The sequence below is a fragment of the Tetrao urogallus genome (genome assembly GCF_951394365.1).
Source record: "Tetrao urogallus genome assembly, chromosome: 15".
In the NCBI taxonomy this organism is placed as follows: domain Eukaryota; kingdom Metazoa; phylum Chordata; class Aves; order Galliformes; family Phasianidae; genus Tetrao; species Tetrao urogallus.
Window position 1 is genome coordinate 10515227 of NC_136828.1, and position 17956 is coordinate 10533182.

The window sequence follows — 17956 nt, forward strand, 5'->3', positions numbered from 1 at the left end:
TGCACAAGATCCTCCTTACAAGGAAGGGGTTTTGGAAAGAAAGCTCAAGCAGTAGAAAGGTGACTGTTGTATAGACCAGTGTACACAGCAGTGAGAGTCCCCCCGTCTTCCCCTCAAAATCTGCTGCCTCCAGCCTTTTTTTCCCCACACCCTTTCCAAGGCATCAATGCGCATGGTAGTTAATGGCTAGAAGATTTTGGAGTTAGAATTGTAAGAAGATTTGTTTTCTTTGGGGTGGAGGGATAAGAAAGATTGTTTTACTTTTCTAGAAAACAAATAACCAGCAGCAGCAAGGCAGCAAAAATGACCCTGGATATGGACTGGAAAGAAGAGCTGTCAGACAAGACCCGTGAAGCAGGCTCTGGCTGAGTGACCCAACCCCGATGACAGAGCCAGGGATGCCCAAGGTTCCCCTGATCACCTCCAGCCCAGCAAGTGCTGAGCAGCAACCACTGCAGCTCAGCTAAGCCACACTTTTTATTGTAATCCATGCAATATGTTTGTGTTTTATAGTACGACAGAGGAAAGGATAAAGATAAATGTTAGACATAAACAAAAGCAAAAAGGTCATTTGTAACAGGTCCTGAGAAGGAAAGGCACATCGTAACCACTGAATTCAACAGAATGGAAACCTTGGACAGAGGAAGACTATTCTGGAAAGTGGAGAAGGGAGGGGGGTGTTTCAAGTTGGGCAATATGGAAGCAGGTTTGACAGCAATACGTATTTCCCCACCCACCGAAGTCTGCAGTTCAAATGTGTTTGGGGACCTCACTGTTCAACCAAACCACTTCCACACTGCCATTGCTGGAGAGAGTCCAGGATCCCCGCTCCTCCAGGCTCAGTCAGCACCAAGGGGCAGCCCAGGGCTCAGAAAGATCCTTCCTGCAGGGGTGAGCCGGGAGTGCTTCATGGGAGAACAAGGGATGGCAGCATTGCTGGTGACCTGTGGGTATTGCTATTTGCTGACATCAAACGCTGTGGGGCTGGGGCAGGAGAACGGGTACAGCAGAAAAACAGTTGGCACGGAACCTGGCACATCTCTGTCAGGTCAGACACTGGAGGAATTGTAGCACCTCAGAGGGAAGCAGCAGCAAAACCAAGTGCTGTGCCTGATTTAAGGCAGCGATTGCTGCTTGTGATCCAGCACCAGGAAGCACAGGGATCCTGGAGCAGCATGAAGGGCTCCAGGCCACACTGGGAAGCTGAAACTTCTGGGAACTGCCACAGTGGGAACCAGAACCAAATCAGCATTGAGTGCAGCACTGCACTTGCTCTGTTGCTCCTAGGAGGCAACTAGGCACAGATCTCTTCAAGCACACAGCCCTGCTGCAGCAGATACAATGGCATCTTATCGTGGCTTGCAGGAGATAGCTCAGCTTCACTTTAGGATGGTTCTGTCATCACTTAGCTATAACAGAGCCAGCCTTGCTCCTGGAACCAGGTGTAAGCGGGTGTTTGCAAGTTAAAGAGTGAGCATTTAGCAGCCCAGATGTCTTCTTTAGCTCATTATCTGTACCCTATCCCAGTCCCTCAAAGCCATCCCAAAGGTTGCAGCTGGGCTGAAATAGGCAGCAAGAGAGCAGAGATGTGGGGTAGGCTGAGCCCAGTGCCTTTCCTGAGCAGCACGAGCTGGCAGTGGGGCAGCAGCCGGGCACAGGTCTCTGCCACAGTGTGCAGTACAGACAAGCAGGGGTCCCACAGCACTGGGGCAGGGACACAGCTCGAGAGGTTTTACTCAGATCTTTTGCCTTTGCCTCGATGGACTCTGCGCTGGCTCTGGGAAAGGGCTGAGCCATTGCTTGGCCCAGGATTCATTCAGTCTGTGGCACAGATTGTAAACTTTAGTCCCTGCTGAGAGATAAACTAGGTTTGGATCTGACCTCCAGGTGAAAGGCTCCTTATCTACTTCTGCCTGGCTGCTCGCTGAGCCTGTTACAGCTGTCCCCATGCAGCCCAGCCCAGGGCACTGCAAAATCCCAACAGCTCTGGGGGAAAACCTCTGAAGGTCTAGCCCAGTAAAGCCTGTGTGAGGCAGGAGAAGGGGTAAACAGAAGCCAGGCAGCATCCTGCCATCACACTATTACCTCTACGTCTGACAGTAGCAATGCTGCACCATGCTGTGCTGTCATCTGCAGAGGTAATGGTGAGGTACATGGTGAGGGTGTTCCATCCCACTGCCAGCACTCAGGCTCAGAGCTGCAAGGCGGTAGCGAGGGGAGCAAGCAGGCAGTGCCCCATGGCACAGCTGCTTCCCAAAGGCCATAGGGAACAGTGAATAGCAGCCATGCCAAGTTGGCAGATCAAGCGTTGAGCCCTGGAGAGGGGACCAGATCCCAGCAGTCTTACCCCTGTTGCTCTCAGGATACGATGGCTTGGAGCTCAGGGTATGGGGCGCAGGCTGAGTGCAGGGCTGGAGCCGAGGGAGATGGGAGGAGCCTTCCTCTTCAGCTGTAGGAAGCCACCCTTGTGGGTGCTTTTCTCCTGGGCAAGCTGTGACTGCTGCAGCAGGGAGCAGAAAGGCAGCTGACAACCATGAGGGGCAACGTCCAGAAGGCTGAGCAGGAGCTGGCACCTGCGGATAGCAGCATCCACAACCCAGCTGCATTGCATCCTCTTTGTGCACATGCTCTGCATGCTCTGCTGCAGTGGAAAAAACCCACTCCTCACATAGCTCCTTTCTCCAGATACAGAGATCTCAGCATCCCAGTCAGATCTCTGCAGCCAGTCCTGGTGGCACCACCACAGCCTCCATGGTCTCACTGGCACCCCACAGAGCTGGGGCTCCTCCAGCACCTCCTTCTGGTCCTTGAGGTTTAATCCACAGCATCTCTCCCAGCTGCAGGAAGGAAGGGGGTTGATACCCTACAACCTCCCCTAACCAACATCACCTGGCAAGCTCACAACTGTTGCCAAGCAGAGGAGAGAGGATGAGGTACAGATGTATCCCCTGGTTTTGTCGTGGAGTTTGGTGGGAAAAATCATCCTCTTCCAGCTCCTGGCTTGGGGCAAAGGACACCGAGGGGGCACATGTGCCCAGAGCCAGCCCAGCCTGTGGCCACTGTCATGCTCAGACATGGGCAGGGAAGAGAAGGTCATGCCCACGATCGTGCACCACACAGACACACTTTAAAAAAAAAAAAAAAGGGGGAATTGTGAGTGTGGGAAGGGGTTTCCTGAGACCGCAGAGAAGCGAAGGCCGCGTTGAACAGGAGCGCTGGTGTCAGAGCAGTGCTGTCTTAAGGCTGCAAGTGTTCCAGGTACTGCGGCAGCGGGTTCTCCTTGACGTATTTCTGAATGTACCAGCAAGTCAGGTGAGCTTTCAGGTCCTCCTCCACCACAAAGTCCAGGGCTGCCTATGAGAGATCACAGATGGGTTACAAACAGCCCATGCTGCCCCTCAAACTGAATCCTGTGCCAGAGGGCTGGGGGAGCATGGCTTCGGCCTCCACAGTGCCATGGGGTTCCCAGTTCAAGCAGAGGAAAGCTGAGACCTTGACATACAGCCTGGTGTGTGCAACATCACAAAAGGGACCCATCCACATCATGCAAATGTCACCTTTGACACCAGTTTGCCATGGGGTCAAGGAGCAGCCATAACCCCAGAGTGTTGCCCCCCATACTGTGCTGGCAGCCCCACAGCTGCGAGTCCCCAAAGTGGGGCCCAAGGCAGAGAAAGGGCACGTGTGGGCCTTGAAGCTTTGGGATGACGGAATCCAGCTTGGGGGAGATGTTGGAACAGCCCTAAGGGGAAGCAGGGTGGGAGCGAGGGCTGCTGGCAGGGGAGGAGGAACGAGCAGAGGATGTGCTGGAACTCACCCAGCCCCTCTCGCAGCCAGAAATAGGAACATCTGACCACAGGTTTCCATCCAGCCCTCCAGCCCTGGGGGGGAAGGCTTAACACCTCCCTTTCGAATGCTGAGCCACCCCAAAATGCTCTCCTTTTCCTCCAGGGCCTCACTTAACCTCCCCACACCTCTCCCTGCTATTGGATAGAAGCAGCTCCCCCAGGGGCAGCAGCTGTACCTTTGCAAGATGCTTGGCTATCCCTCTTCCCCGATAGGCATCCGGCACCTCGGTGTGCTGCAGGTCCACAATGCGCTTCCCCACATATTCATAGAGCAGCACTGCTCGGTCGTGGCAACCTGGGGATGGGAGAGAGTGCTGAAGTTGGGACTGCCAAATCTGACCACAGATCACCACAGCATGGGCCACAACGTGGGACAAAGCTTCCAGCTCTGGTTTTGCATTTGGGACGTTTAAGGAGCGGGGGCAGACACTGGAGCAGATGGGTATCCCATAGGGAAGCGCACACAGGTGTGCAGGGTTGTGTGTGTGTGCACACTGACACAAACACGTTTCCTGTTGCAACACCCTGACATTCTCACACTGGTTTAGATAGAGGAAGAAAGAAGTTTCAGCACACATGTAAATCAGAGGAGAGCTAATAATACCCCTCTTCAGTCTCTGCAGTCTCCATCTGCAGAGCCCAAACTCAACTTCGATTCATTTCTGGAGGGTTTCTGTATTTAAATTTTCAAAACACAAGCTTCCAATCGATGAGAAACTCAATTAAAATAACAGAAACTTTTCCTTTCCCCCCAGTGCTTACTGGAGGATGAAGGGCCCTACCTTCACCTGCACTTACTGCACACCTCAGCTGAGCTCCATCCATTCACTTTTGCTGCATTTCACTGGAAATACCTTCTTATGCCCTCTCTGTCCTGACATAGAGATTTGGAGGGAACCTCCACCCCACCATCCAGCCCAGATGCAATCTTACACATCATTCCATAGCTGCAAACCTCGGCAGGGAAAAAGGGAACTGTGCAAAGCCAGTCCCTGGGAGGGAGTTCTGAGGGCAGGATGGCACAGCAGCTATCCCAAGGAGCCGTCCCCAGGCACACAGGCAGCCCTGCAGGCTGTGTGGCACGTTCCTACAGACAGAAAGCACCGCATGCAGCTGAGTGGAGATGGCACAGCTGTCCCCGATGGCCCCACTCTGGAGCAGCACGGGGGGGCCCAGCTCGGCTGCAATTTCCTGCTGAGGAGCTCTAGTGACTGTAGCACTGGGAAAGCACAGTGCCATCTCAGTGCACAGCACCACCTCATCCCTTTCACCCCAGCACTGCAGCACAACCTGCTCCAGTTTTCCCATGGAAACTCTCAGTGATGCTCTCCAGCAAAGGGGCTGTGTTGGCTGTCTGTGGTGTTACCTACAGCCAAACTGAGGACAAATCATGACCTCCAAGATCACCATCTAGTCCAACCTGCCACCAGCACTGCCCACCAACCACATCCCTCAGTGCCACATCCACATGCTTCTCAAACACCTCTAGGGATGCTGACCCCACCACTCCCTGAGCAGCAGATCCAGTGCCCAACCGCTCTTTCTCAGAATAAATGTTTCCTCCTATCCAACCTGAACCTCCTCTGGCACAATTTGAGGCCATTCCCTCTCATCTTATCCCATCGGGCTTCTCTCTGCCCTCCTTTCCAAGAGGAGAACAAAGCTTGGTCAGTCCAGCCACGGGCTGCTTTACTTCCATCTCTCAATGCTTCTGCTTTCAGGACACAAGGAAAAAGGCAACATGCTGATGTGACACAGGCGTTTCTATCAGCTTTAGGAAGCACACATAGCACTGTGGGCTCAGTGGAGAGAGATGAAGGGGCAAACACCAAGCACCACTCATTTTCTCCCATACAAGGAAGGCAGAGAAGAAGATTCTGAAAACGAGCTGGCTGCCCTATCAGCTCAGGCTTCCCAGGGTCCACCCGTGGCCTTGGGCACCTCCAGGGATGGGCACCCACTGCTCTGTGAGCAGCGCCAGCTCCTCACCGCCCTCTGAGTGAAGAATTTCCTTTCCCTAATGTCCTATTTTGTCCCACCCATGCTCCCACAGCACCGGCTGCCCTCGTTTGATCCCAGTGCTGGCCGCAAGTGGTCAGGGGGAGCATCTTCTCCACGTACACCTCCTCCCGCTGCACTTTGTAATTAGTGGTTGGAATTAAAAGAGAAGAAGAAAAAAAATAACAACACAAAAACAGCCAAAATAACCTCGTCCGGCTGCTGGTGTTTATGGAAAACACCTCCAGACATGTGCATAATTTCTGAATGATTTCTTTTCTCCTCAGTTGTTTAAAGAGAGCTGCCCGGCACGCAGGCATGGGGTCCCGGGGCTGCCCGTAGGGAGGACGGAAGGCTGAAAGGTGTCGCGGGGCCATAGGGAGGTGTCAGCAGCACGCAGCTGGGCGTCCCTTCTGCTGACCGCTGGGGGAGCTGCCGGGGATGCCCACTCCTCCCCCGCGGTGACCCACATCGAACCACGGGCAGGGAACCGGTGAGGGCCCCGGGATCGATTTGGGGGGTACGGGAACGCCGGGGAGCACCGTCAGGAGCTGAGGGGCGGCGAGAAGAGCCCCGAAAGGCACGGGAGGAGAGGGCTGAGGAGAGCGGGGAGAGGAACCGTGGGAGCGGGGGGGCTGTGCTCGCCGCTCCCCCCTCCGTTACCGTTCAGCCGCACGGTGAACTGCCGCCGCTTTCGATCGTGTTCCACCTGGATGGGGCAGCCCTGCTCCAGGAGGCCGAGCGGCGCCGAGTGAGCCATGGCCGGGCCGGGCCGCGGGGCTGTGCCGTGCGGGAGTGCGGAGCCGCGGGACACCGGGAGGAGAAGGCGGCGGGCGGAGCCGGGCCGGGCCGGGCCGTGGCGGCGGCACCGGGAGCTGCCACCGGCGCGCGGCCGCAGGAAGCCAGCTGTGCGCCACGTGCCCGCGTCGCAGCCAATGGCTGCGCTGCCGTTTTGTTTTGATACATTCGCCCGGCTCTTAAAGGGGCCGCTCCACGCTCGGTGCTACGCCGGGCCCCGGCGCCCCCGCGTGGGCGGTGCGGTCGCGGACAGCGCCGGGTGTCGGTGGTACTGCCCCGTGGGTGGTACTGCCCCGTCGGTGGTACTGCCCCGTGGGTGGTACTGCCCCGTGCCGCCCGCTGCCACGGACACATAAGGAGCGGTTTGAAAGCGGTTGTGTGAAGCGCTCGCTGGCAACCTCTGCAGTCCCAAGCGTTTGCCGTTGCTCGTCCCAAACCCCCTCCCATCGTTGGAGCCCAAACCCCAGGGCTGCTTCTCAGATTGGGATGGCACAAAGCCGGGAAGGCCCATCCGGTTCCCACCTCCGTGACACGGGCAGTGCGTCACCGCCCGCAGCCCGAACGTGGGCTTTGGGAACGCTTCTAGGCTGTGCTGAAAGGCGGTGAATCTGCCACGTCTCTCATTAAGGTAATTACTCCCACTATTAACAACCGTGATTTATTTCCCATTTGAACCTTTCTAGCTTTAACTTCCAGCTGCTGGATGTTAACACTGTCACTGGGTCCAGCCCTGGCATAGGTGCAGCCCCGGACCCATATTTCCTATCCATATTTCAGACACGTTTTCCAGCTCTCAAACCGATAAAAAAAAATGCTCTGCACAGCCTGGCTTGGAACTGCACGTGACTGCACAAGGGCTACGCTCGGTTCCACCCCCTCTTTCATGGCTATTTGGCTCGTGTTGGGAATTTCTGCCAGAAAAGATTGCTCCCCATAGAGCAGATCTCAGGAATGCTGCTGGGATAGGTCAGGGCTCACTCATGGGAGACCCCAGGAGTGGGATCCCATGGGAATGAGATGGCATCACTACACCTGTGCAGGGTGACGTGGCTGCTACGGGTCCCCCCTTACATCAGTCCTGCTGGCAGCACATGCCCAAGCAGGTGAGCCTGATGCATGCAGAGACAGATAGTTGGGGGATTTTCCAGAGGGGCTGTGGAGGGTCCTGGCTGCCCTACAACTCTGATGCTGGAGCCCAGTGTCTGCAAAGCAGCACATGGGTATTGGTCAACATCCTGCAGCAGGACGCAGGATGTTACGAACTACAGCTTCTCCTTCGAGGCGGAGGGTGCTGCTTGCACCTGCCCTGGCTGCTCCCAGCAGGCTCCTGTCTCCTGCACTTGCATGGAGGTAACTGGGAGCTGAGGGAGCAAAAGGGAGTCCAGGTTCCCTTGGCATTGGATGATGTGCCCATGCGAGTAAAGTCCCAAGCATCGCAGTGGGTTTCCTAAACGGAAAGGAAAGATATGAGAGGGTCCCGTGTTGTAGGGGTGCTGCTGGCCCCGCTGGGCTCACCCCGCCCGCAAGGCAGTTCCCTTTTTGCCCGCCCTACTCACTCAATCCTCTCCACCTTGCCCAAGAACCAGAAAATTCCCCTCGCGGAGGCGGGCAGGGCGGTAGACCCACCCTCTCTCCCATTCCACCCAATCACTGCGGCTTTTCCTGCGCGAGGGGGCGTGGCTAAGCCCGATAGGCCCCGCCCCTTCGCTGTTCTTCCCCCGCCGCCGCCGCGCAGCGTAGGATCACGCCGGGAATCGTGCTGCGCCCTAGTGCTGCGGGGCCGCCGCCAGTCATGTCTGTGCCCAGAGGTAAGAACGGGGCCGCGGGGAGGGCCGGTGGGGTGCGCAGGGCTGCAGGCTGGGCCTCCGTGTGGTTCTTTGCGGGTGCCGTGCTCCGCGCCTGCAGCCCACGCTGTGTCCTAAGGGGCTCGGCGCCGCGGGGCTGGAAGCGGCAGAGAGCGGTGCCCGGCGTGCAGCATCCCCATCCCGTGCGTGGCACCCGCGGGGAGGGCAAGGGTGGGCTTAAATCCCCCTCTGCTGACCGTGGCCGTGTGCGGCGTTCCGGCAGCTCGGCGGTGTCCCGGTGACACTCGGGCGGTGGCTGCTCGCTGCCCCCAGGTGAGCCCTGAGCGGGAGGGTGCGGGGGGGGATCTGTCTGGTGCCGGGTGGGGGACGCGCGGGGCGGACTCGCGGGGCGGGACGTGCCCGCTTATCACCGGAATGAAATGCGGGGGGTTTTCCTCGCTGGGGAGCGATGCCCTGGAAAGTCGCGGTCAGGCACCATGTGAGCAATGAACGCACCTCGGCGTGACTGCTTTTTTTTTTTTTTTTTTTTTTTTTTTTTTTTTCCCTCCCCCTCCCCCAGAATGATCCGTGTCTTAAACGGAGGGAATGTGGACCTGAGTTTCCTGTTTGCTGTGTAAGCGGGGGGGGAGGTGAATCAGCAGCGATTTACGGCGCTGCGAGCGGAGCTGCTGACTCACGGCTGCGGGCAGTGCCCGCTGCGGGGCCGCTCAAAAGGTGCTCGGGAGCGCGCCCGGCCCGCACCTCTCCGGGAGCGCGCGTGGATGGAGGGCCGAGGTGAGCGCTGCGGGATGCGCAACGCACCGCGGTTGGGTCGTTTGTTTTCCGGAGCCGCTCCGTCCGTGGGATTATCGCTGCCTTTTGCTTCTGCCTTTGCTATTGGTTGCTCTGCAGACGGTTTGTTGGCTGCTTTCTAGGGGTTCTGGTGGGATGGCTGTGGGTATCTGTAGCCCAGAGCGTGACCCGCTGCCTTTTGGTGCTTTTGGGGTCATGCTGCTTTGCGTTCCGTGCTCGGGTTAAAAGGGTAACGAATGGGGAACGCTGTCTGCGGCTCTCGGGTCGGATCCTTCCGCCCCAAACCTCGCTGCCGTCATTCGGGTGTAGTCACGGGGCCGCCTGCTGCCTCCGGAGTGTTTGGGGCTGCGCGTGGCCGCCCGTGACACGCGTGATAGGAATGGTGCCGGGCGGGAGCAATCCTCGCGCTAAACATAGCTGCTGAGATAAACACCTTGTGGGGATTACGCAGGGCTTAGTGCCAGCATTTCGGCTCTCTTCCTCTTCCCACTACCCGGATCTGATCCCTCGCGGGGAGAGAGGTGTGTGGGAAAGGGATGTGAGATAACGTGGAATGCCGAGCAGCAGGGCTGGGGTTTGCTCCGCTGTGCCCAGGCTCTCCCAGCTGTCCCACGTCAGCAGCGCAGCCTCGGGTGGTGTTTTAGGAGCTGTGTGGTCCTTTGGGATCAGTTGGGTTCTCTGCTTTCTGGTCTGATTCTGTGGCTGGGGGGCAGTGTGGGGTTTTGACCCTGTAGCTTTGCTGTTACTATGCTGATATGGGCAGACTGCTTGCTGGAGGGGCATGGAATGGGATCTGTTCTCTGGGGGAGGTTTTAATCCACCAACCAAAAGTTTGGGGTTTTACCAGCCTGACTCAGTGCTGCTTGTGGGTATGCGTGGGGCTTGGTGCAGTTGGAGGCTGAGCCAGAGGTTCTGGAGTGCAAAAATGGCTTTTTTTTTTTTTTTTTTTTTTTTTAATGGAAACTGGAAGTTCCTATTCTTTTTCCTATTCTTTCCTTTTTGTCTGTCGCTCCAAGGAATGTCCAGTGAAAGGGCACAGCTGCTGGTACTTCTCCCCCAAGGAACATGCCAACAATTGGGCACAGCTGTAGGTGCCACCCCAGCACCTTGCTGGCCTTGTTTGGCAGTGGATCCCGGGCTCTGCTGCCCTGTCCCCAGCGGGGATGGGGGTTTGTGGAGCAGAGGTGGGGGTTTGTTGCCCAGCAGTGCAGGCAGACCCCCTCTCACAGCTCAGATGCGACATCAAGGCTGCATGTCTCTCTGTGGGGTGAGCTGTAGTGTCTTTGTTGCATCCTTATTGCAGGAGCGGATGGATGGACATCACTTTGGGCATTGTTGTAGGGATTGCCCTTGTGTGCTGCTGGTTTAGGGGAATGCTGTGATGGTGAGCATTGTGCTGGCTGCAGGCAGCTGGAGGTCAGAGTGCTGGTTCTAGGAATTGCTGCAGCAGCCCCACAGCTTTGAGATGAGCGGGGCCAGACTGTCCAACAAGACACCTGAACTTGGTTTTAAGGGCTGGGGTTGGATTTCTCCAAAGAAGGAATGCGTGACCTTGGGTGCGTGTGATGATGTCCCCACATCCCTGGTCCCTCTGCTCTGTGGTTTTGTGACTCCTCATAGCAGAGCAGCTGGCAGCAGCTGGCTGTCACTGTCACTGCTGGGGGGAGAGGAGATGGGGGGGGGGGATCTGTCCCCCATGGGTTGCAGCGAGGTCGCCTCAGCTCTGTCCTGTGCTTCAGCATCTTGGGTGAAATGCTTATATAAAAGTCTATATAAAATACAGATATTCAAAGGACAAATTTTCTTTAAAAACGCAACTTGAATGGAAGAGTAAGCAGGATGAGGAGCAGACACAAACTTAGCAGAAATTGTTTGTGGAGTATCCACCCTTCCTGCTCCCCCTACCACCACCACCAAAAAAAATCTCCTTTAGGGAAAGAGGAAGCACAGTGCTCATTGTAGGCCAGGGGCTGCTGACCTGGGCTGTGGTTTGGCACTGCTGTCACCGCCTGTGTCCTATACAGCTGTGTGATGGACGTGCTGCATGTCTCTCTGACCCAGGGTGCAGGATGCTGTCTGTCTCAGAGTGGCTGACATTATTAGGAAATGTAAAGCTTGTTGTTATCACTTCTTGTGCATCCTGAGGGTTCAGGCTTCCAGGAAAGAATACAAACCATCTGCAGCCAGCTTGGGTCCTGCTGCTGTCCCTGCAGCAGCACAGCGAGCGGAGCTGAGCTCAGGCTGTGCCACTTTGCTGGGCTCCCCCTGCAGAATTTTTCCCCGTTTTTTTTCCTATTAGAGCTCACTGTTGCAGGCAGACTCATCTTTGTAGGAAAGCTGAGGCCAGCTGTGCCCACAGCTCTGCCTGCTGCCGTGCAGGAGCGAGGGCTCCTGTACAGCCACCAAAAGTGACGTGGCTCCTTCTGCACGAGCCGGATGTGTTCCCCGCAGAGCCTTTTTAAGAAAGTCACTTCTGGAGTTAGAAATCCCCCACTGCCTTGCAGTGCTTGGTTTCCCTCTTGAAATGCTGCCAAGTTGTGCTTCAGCCAAAGAGCAAAGGAAGGGTCTGGTGCTGGAGTGCTGCTAGGGTGAGGCAGCAGCCCCATGCACCCATTCCACTTCTGCTTGTAAAGCCTGTGCAGCTGCGAGGCATGTCTAGTGCACGCATGCTTGTTTCGGAGGCTTTTAAGGCTTCCTTGGTCTCTGCAGCTAAACCTGATCACCCATTGCCGTTGTCACCTTGGCTGCCCTGTGCCACACCCCATGGATTGCTGTCCCCACTGCAACAGTTTGCTGCTTGCAGGTCGTGAGCACAGTGTAGCATGAAGGGTGCAGGTGCACGCAGCAATGTGCACAGATAGCTCTGTGCTGTGCTCTCTTTGGCAGCACTCATTTTCCCAAGGGCTGGAAGCAGCAGCATGCTGCCAAAAAAGGAGGCAGCAGAGCATGCTTTGTATTGCAGCTTTGCAGCGTCTCCTAGCCTTCCTGTCCATGTTTTGGGTCAACCATTATGGCTTTTGGCTTTGAGCAGCCTCAGCTCACTGGGGGGGGCAGCTGACACCTGGGGGCTGTGCACTCCCCTGCCCCACAGCAGCTTGAAGCAGGGCTGGCTAATTGTGCTGCTGCTTGGCATGGGGATGGTGACTGAAGGAGCTGCTGCTGGAAATTACAAGTGCGCTTCCACAGCAATTGGTTATCAGCCTGATGCACGCTCTGAGTGCTCCGCTCCCCTCCAGCTGCTCTCCTGCCTGTCCCACTTCTGCAGGAGCTCACCTTCAATTTTGGATCACTGCAACATTTCTCATTAGGTGACTGTGGGGTTTCCCAGGAGTTTTACAGGTATTCCCTGTAGTGCATCGCACAGCTTTGACATTGCGCTGTTTCCTCCCAGCTCCATGTTGCATCCAACTCCTTTCCCCATAGCAAAAGCACTGGTTTCAGGCTCAGCCCTCAGGGGTTAAAAAAACAAAAACAAAAAAAGTGTGGGGTTTTTTTTTTTCTTGTTTTGCTTTAATTTTTTCTGTTTTAAACTGGAAGTGGTTCTTGGAAGCACTGAGTGCATCTCAGGCATTGAGTCAGCACCAGGGCTGAGCCGGATGCTCAGCACCAGCCCCTGTGTGGGGTGTAGCCTTCCTGGGTACTCTGCTGGAAAGGACCAGTGCTGCTGCTTCCCACTGGAGCTTTGGGAATGGTGCAGAGAAAAATCAAATCAAACCTGCCAGAATGGGAGCTGTGCCCTTCCTGCTGGTGGGCACTGGGGCTGCCATGGGACAGAGAGGGACATTTTTTGGGAGCGGTGCTCAACTCTGTGATGAGGGAGGTAGGAGGAATGGTTGCTGTGAGTTTTGCACACCTGCTGAGCTCACATTTTGCAGCCCTTACTGATAGGGATTTGATCTCCCCCAGCAGCTGGGGCTGACGTGGATGGGATGTGGGTGTCTGTCCCTGGGATGGAGAAGCTGTGGGGGGAGGATGGGAGGTGTTGGGCAGGGATGGAGCAGAGTGCAGTGGTGTGAGCAGTGAGTGTACCCTGCATTGCTCCTTTCTTCCACCTCAGCTGTGTGCATGGATGTAATCAGGGGAGAAGTGGGACTAAAAACAGCAGATGAGACCATTGGGTCTGCAAGGCAGAAGTGCATCTGCTGCTGCAGACGGGGTTCAGGTGCAGTGTGATTTCCTGCCCCCCCCCCCCCCCCCCCCTCCCCCGGGGTGATGCTGGTGGTGATGGATGGTGCTCCCAGCACAGCTCCTGCAGGGTGCTGCTCCCAGGAGATGCTCTGCAGCTGCTTTGCGCTGGGGTTTTGCACAGGTTTGGCTGCACTGCTCTTAGTGTGCATGCAGTGTGTCCTGTCCTGCCACAGTGTAAATTCAGCTGAGGGCTGCTTCTGAGCTCCCCTAAGATAGACTGGGCTGTGCTGGTGGGTTTCCATGAACTGTTGGGGTCTGTGTGCTTTGGGATTTCTTGTGGGATATTGGGTCTCAGGCTCCATTGCTAGTCCAGAGCATCCACCCGGTGTCCCTGGCCCCATCACACATCCCTGTGTGAGCAGGGAGATGGGTGGGAGAGGGTCTGGCAGCAGGCTGCTGCTTGAGCTCATTGCTGTTGTTAAGGGTGTGCTCTTCCCCTCATTGAAGCCCAGCAGGGAGCGGTGGGTGAGGTTTTGAGCTTTGATTTCCCAGAGCCCGGCAGTGGGGCGGTGGCCGTAGGCACTGACGCCCAGTGGGGTCAGCTCTGAGGAAATGGCATTTCCCAGCCGTTGTTCTGGGGCTGTGTGAATTCACAGAGCGTCTCCATCCTGTGCTGGAAGCAGCATTGTGGAGCAGCCGTGGTGCTGAGGGGGGACGTGGCAGTGTTGTCCTCCTCGGAGACAGGCGCAGTGCCACCTGAGAGCAGCTCTGCATCAGCATCCTCTGTGTGCTGATGATCTCCGCTTGAAACCATATCCCAGGAGCAGTTCAGCTCCCAGAAAATACCTCCCACGGTCCTCCCGGGATGCGTATGAGCACTATTTAAGCTCAGAGCTGCTCATGACATTGGTATGTGCCTTCACCTCGACCTCTGACTTTTTTTGTGCCCTCTCTAAGCAGTGCTGGTTTTGGAGGGGAAAAAGGGAGAGCAGCGATGCTGTGCCATGCTCTGTGCACGTGCATGCAGAGAAGTGGGTGACTTCTCCACCCCTCCCACGCTATCTCCAAGCAAAATCCATGCAGCCGTTTATATTTTGCCAGCAGAGACGCTGTCCCAGTTGTCACCCGGGAATAGCTGCTGGTATTGTCATGGAACAATATTTCCACTATTTGTTGTGGTAATGGTTGTTAGTGGCACAGCAATTAGCACGGCACCTGCAGCACTGAGAAGCCCAGCCTCGTGCTGCCCAGCACCGCTGCTGCGGACACCGAGCGTGGGTGCAAACATTTGCATCCCTCATGACCCACTCTGCATGCAATAATTCTGCACGGGGCCGTGGGATTGCATAGTTTGAGCTCTGTGCTGGGATGGGCAGGGGCACCATGGGGGTCTTTAGGGAGCAGGATGGAGTGGAGCTCCCTGCAAGAAGGGTGGGCTGGGTTGGGATGCATGGTGCCAGCGCTGTGCTTCAGTGGCTCCTGGAGCTGCTGGACCCCCCCCCCTTCCTGGTTTCCTGTTGACGTCACCACTATTTCACTGCTGCAGTTTGTACAACTGTTGGAGCTTTCGAGTGTAATCGGAGTGGAGCCACTGCCCTCGGCTCGCAGGGTCCCTGCACTGCAGGCTGCATCCAGCTGTGCAGTCCTGCCGCAAGCTAAGCGCCCTGAGCCCGCTGCTCTCCCCACCTCCTCACCCCCTGTTCTCCCCACTGCCGGGTGTGCGCCGTTTCTGTTCTTCATTTCTGGGAAACCATGGACAAGAAGCAAGGTATGTGTTGCAACCTCCGAAAAGCGTGCTGGGGGCGAACGAAGGGCCGGTCCTGGCCCTCAGAAGGGACGGTGCAACTCCTTGGGCTCAATCCGTGCAGATTTCCATCTTTCCGCTAGCTCGGGGGGGGGGGGGGGGGGAGGGGGTGAGCTCTGCATTTGCAGCCAAGCATATCTATTTTTGCAGCCAGACATCTATTTTTAAAGCTCTGCAAAACCTGCCTTTTTTTCTTGCGTGGGGCTGAAACACTGCATCTTCGCTGCACAGAGCCAGCAGTGCTCAAGGAAACGCGCAGGGCAGCGCTTGCTCCCAGCAGCCTTGCACGCCTGTTGCAGCAGAGCCAGCACCTTGCTCCCTGCAGGCAGCTCGCTGCTGCCCAGCAGCTTATTCCCTTAGCACTCTTTGTTTGGGGGAGGTTGCATAATTTTTTTTCTTATTACGTTCTTTATTTTTTTTTTTTTTTTTTCTTCTGGCTTTCCCTCTGCAGCATTGGGCCCCACCCTTCAGCTCTCCGTGGGTCAAGGGGGGGGGGGTTGGATGTGCTCCAACCCCTTTCCCAGCACCAGCACAGCCGTGCAGCAGGGCTGGACCTGGAGCCTGGTGCTGGGGAGGTTTGATTTCAAAGGTCGGCTCGGGCAAACAGCCGTATTGACAGTGCTTTGGGTTGTCCTGCTTGCTTCTCTCCACCCACACGGAGTGGGAAAGAGAAACCTGCTGGGGAGAGGTGCGGAGGAACCAGGCTGGAGTTGTGGTGGCTGAGATGAGGGTTTTGGTGATGAATGAATGCGGTTCCAGGAAATGTCTGCTCTTAGCTGGTGGAGACTGCAGTGCAAGGGGGAAAAAGAAAATGCCAGTTTCTTTTTTTTTTCTTTAGGAGGAAATGGGGACTTTCTTAGCATAGAGGATGTAGTTACGTGCTTGTGGCATCACGTGGTGACAAGTGTGGCCACACTGGGGACTTCGGTCAGCTTGTGTTCCCAGTGCAGAGCTGGGAGGGACAGGAATGTGTCCCCAGTCTGCCCCATGCACGTGCTGCTGCTTTCAGGCTGTGGAATTGGCCTCAAGCTGCTGTGAGCAGTGGGTAACACTCACAGGCTCTGTGCTGCACCTTTTCTTCTGCAGAAACCCTGCAGAACAAGAGCATCCCCTTGCTTACAGGCGATGGAGAGTATTCTCCTCATCCCAGCCGTGGGAGGGAAGTGCTGGGAGCTGGCAGCTGCTGTGAAGCGGGGAGCAGCTGCCTGTGGGGACACGGGGATTGAATTGCAAGGTCGTGCTGTGCCCGTCCCACTGCACAGCGTTCCTCTGGTGGTGGGCATGGAGCTGGGCAGTGGGATGGGGCTGGGGCTGAAGGTATGTGAGTGCTGTGGTGGGTACAGGGAGAGCAGCAAGATGCATCCCTGCTTTGGCTCTCGAGGGTTTGGGAGCAGCATCCCAGAGGGAGAGCAGTGTATTTTATTTTGGTGTGGGCTGGTGTGATGTGCTGAGGTGGGTTTTCTAGCCCGTGCTTTGGCAGCTATATGAAATGCTTTTGGGCGCTGGGCACAACCACTGGGAAGAGAATGCTGCTGGCCCTGCAAAGTGGTGCTGCAAAGCACAGGGCAGTACTTTGGGGCTGCACAAAGCCCTCCTTACAGCAAAGTGTGAGCTCTGCCTCATGGGGTGTGACTGATGTACAGAGACATTGTGATCCTCCTGTGTGGTGCAGAGGTTTTGCACAGAGGATCTCCCCATCCTGCACAGAGCCACTCACTCATGCTTGCAGATGCTGTGAGTGTAAGGGTGAGTGCATGGCTCCCAACCTTGAGCTCCCTGTAACCCTGATCCGTGGGGCTGATGCTGCAGCCTCTGGCACAATATGGATGCTTCTCCCCCTGCGTGAGTCACCGCTGTGCTCTGACCCAGCACTGTCAGGGAGCTGCACAGAAGGAGCATTGTGCTCCTGCTGGGGGTTACTATGGCAATTGGGGAGAGGGAGAGAAAACAGATACTGCAAAATAGCAGCCAGGATGGGGGGCATTTCAGAGCTTGGTGTGAAGGGAGGATGCAGATGGAGGATGTTCGGTTGGTGCTGCCCAGGGTGTGGGGTGCATCGAGCCAGCAGGACTTGGAGGTGCTTGCTGAGCACAACTTGGGGTTGTTTTGGGGGCATCTAGCAGCTCTGCATACACAGGGTGATGCATGCATGTTATTGTCTGCATCTTGGGATGGGATTGCGTGCCCTGTGGAGTTCTCCCTCCCACTGGCTGCAGAGGAAGCTGCAGCCCTATGTCCCAGCTCCCTGCCCTGCCCTGGCTGCAGGAAGGGAAGGTACTGCTGAGGCAGAGGGCAGCGTCTTGCATTTGGCTGCATTTTGTGTTTGCACAGCCAGGTATTTTGCAGTGCAGGACTATTTATAGTTCCCTGTCCCATCCCAGCTGGGTATGGAATTGGGAGCAGCCTCATGGAGCAGGTGCTGAGACACACAAAAGACTTGCAGGGCTCTGGGGCTGGTGCTGCAAACCACAGCAACCCCATATCCCTGTGGGTCAGCACAGCAGGGCTCCAGCTCCTTCCTGTTTCAGTGCAAGGTCTCAACCTGTGCACACTGATCCTAGTGTTGTGACTAGCAGCTCCTGCCCTGTGGTTCCCCTTGGTGTCACATGGAGTGTTCCCTTTCAGGGTCAGAGTTGCCAGTTGCTGTATGTGAGGCTCGTTGGCCGTTGTCCTGATGGCACGGAGCAGGGCTGGCTGCTTCCCTGCCTCCTGCAGCATACTCACAGGATCTGTCTCTTCCTTGCCCAGCTGGGAGTGTGATGAGAAATGGGTCAGTGCTTCCC

The 17956-nt window shown here is 56.3% G+C and overlaps 1 protein-coding gene across 1 annotated transcript; it reads right to left on the reverse strand.

Moving 5' to 3' along the window:
- Positions 1–3237: 3237 nt before the first annotated feature.
- Positions 3238–6606, reverse strand: NATD1 (N-acetyltransferase domain containing 1; the record flags this gene model as incomplete). The annotated part of the gene is made up of 3 exons (XM_079542705.1): positions 3238–3354; positions 4025–4143; positions 6510–6606. 3 exons carry the CDS (start codon positions 6604–6606, stop codon positions 3238–3240), a joined length of 333 nt encoding a protein of 110 aa, XP_079398831.1.
- Between the last annotated feature and the right edge of the window lie 11350 nt (positions 6607–17956).